Consider the following 2,123-nt stretch of genomic DNA (forward strand, 5'->3'; position numbering starts at 1 on the left):
GTATTCACATCTGCTTAGCAGACATACTTGAAAAAAAATAAGTAAAAGTAAAAACACCTCAACATAAAATGATTTTGGTAAAAATGAATTACACTGATAAGAAAGGCACTTAAGTAAAAGTCATAAAACGGCTCATAATAGATCTTGATTTTTGGGGGGATGTGGGCAAATTATGGGTGAAAACAATGGAGGTAGAATTTCAAGAAAACATTGTTTTGCCCTCAGAAACCAACAGTACTGTCCATAAGAWCCCAGTAAAATCCAAAAGTCTCAAGGATGTTTCTCCATAACTGTGCTGCTGAAAACAACTAACATAACAAGAAGTCTCTAGTCATGACAAAACCTTCTTCTCTGTGTTTGTTTTTTTCTCTTTTCCCCTCTTCAGAAGTGGAGGAATCCTCATATTAGTTGGAATAAAACAAATTTTTGTGGAATTTCAAAAATAACAATTCCCACTGAGGTTCTGTGGAAACCAGACCTAATGATCGAAGAAATGTAAGTGTGAAACTTTCAGCACCTCACTTTGGACACATGGGCAACAAGAAATGGTGACATAGCAATATACTCAAACTATTTAATATTATTATTATTATTATTATTATTATTATTATTATTTTACAGGGTAGAGAAGGACAAAGCTCCACTTAGTCCTTTTCTCAAAGTAGCAAATAATGGTACTGTGGAATACAGGAATGACCTGGTTGTGGTCAGCACCTGCAGGATGCACATTTACAAATTCCCCTTCGACGTTCAGAGCTGCAACATCTCCTTCAAGTCAGTCGTGCACTCCGGTGAGCCCCGCTTCTATAACCTTTATTTATTTTAACACTTCATTGTTGTGACTCCTGAAATTTTGAATTGGACTGTTGTTTTGAAAACCTCACGTGTTGTTTTCCATCTCAGATGAAGAATTAAGGATTTTCTTCCATAAGAACAACACAGCACTAACTAGGTGGTCCCGTGATGTGATGCAGACACAGTATGAGTGGCTGTTCATGAACCAGTCGGTCACCAACAAGACGGTCAAGTACTTTGGCTTCAACCAGACTGTTATTGTTTACACAGTGAGTATATTTTGCACCAAGATGTCCTCTTAAGTCGAGATGTTTTACTTTGTCTTTGCTGAGCCAAGACATGGCGTCAAAGAGGGATGCCTCCAGACAGTTTTCTTAAGGAGGCTCAAGATGGGAGCCACTAATAATCTTCATGTGACTCACTGAAAATCCTGCATTACTTCTTCAGCTCAAWGCAGCTTGTACTATAAGTGTGCACATTTTTGATAAGATGTTTCGAATCAGGAGGGCTCCTAATGTCATAAATGCCATGCTCCAATGGAAGAGTTTTCAGTTTTCTTTAGAATGTAGTGGCTATGCTGCAGATATAAGAAGTGTGAAAGAGGTGAATTGTATTGACTTTTCATTTGGCTAAATGAAGCAAATTTCTTGCCAATACATATGTTCCTAATTGATACCAAACCATTTTACCTCCAGTCATAAGCTTTGTCCAGATAAGGAGGCAGAAAATAATGGTTAAAACTCACTGATGTCTTTACAGAYGTATTAGTGCCAAAAAACTTCTGATCTGATTCAAGATTCTTACAACTAGTTTTACCAAAAGAAAAAAAAACAAGAATTCTGTAGACAAAGTTTTTTGTGTTATTGACTGATTTAGTAAAAATCCTGACAAGTAAATATTAGAAACATTAACCCACTCCTTGACCAAAAGATTATACATACCACTGTTTTACCAGAAGACGTAATCAAGCTGAGGAACCAAGGAATTGTTTGGAGTTATTTTTATTTCTGTCAAAATTCTTGGAAAATCGAATCTCAGGTGCAGAACTGAAAAGAAATTGGTCCAAAAAGGTAGCAAAAAAGGCTATATTTGTCACAATTGATGTGGTAGAACCCAAAGTGCAGTCAGACTCAAACGAAAAACACAAAAACTGGTTTATTAAATAACAAAAGAAAAAGGCTGACGTGGCAGCGTAGACTTAACAAAAAAAAAAAAAAAAAAAAAAAACAAGGCTTGAGGCATGATAAGAGCAACGATCCAACAGAAAAATGAAAACACGACACTGGTTAAATACAACTGAGGATGATTGGGAGTGGAAACACCTGTGT

The 2,123-nt window shown here is 36.4% G+C and overlaps 1 protein-coding gene across 1 annotated transcript in view; it reads left to right on the forward strand.

Moving 5' to 3' along the window:
• LOC106516664 (5-hydroxytryptamine receptor 3B) overlaps window positions 1-2,123 on the forward strand; it is a gene marked incomplete at its 5' end in the record, with an annotated part of 14,241 nt that overhangs the window by 8,052 nt on the left and 4,066 nt on the right. The window contains 3 exon segments of the mRNA XM_014007134.1: window positions 386-495; window positions 622-791; window positions 904-1,064. Coding sequence (XP_013862588.1) covers window positions 386-495; window positions 622-791; window positions 904-1,064 — 441 coding nt within the window.

This window comes from Austrofundulus limnaeus, unplaced genomic scaffold, assembly GCF_001266775.1.
Source record: "Austrofundulus limnaeus strain Quisiro unplaced genomic scaffold, Austrofundulus_limnaeus-1.0 Scaffold39, whole genome shotgun sequence".
Classification (NCBI taxonomy): domain Eukaryota; kingdom Metazoa; phylum Chordata; class Actinopteri; order Cyprinodontiformes; family Rivulidae; genus Austrofundulus; species Austrofundulus limnaeus.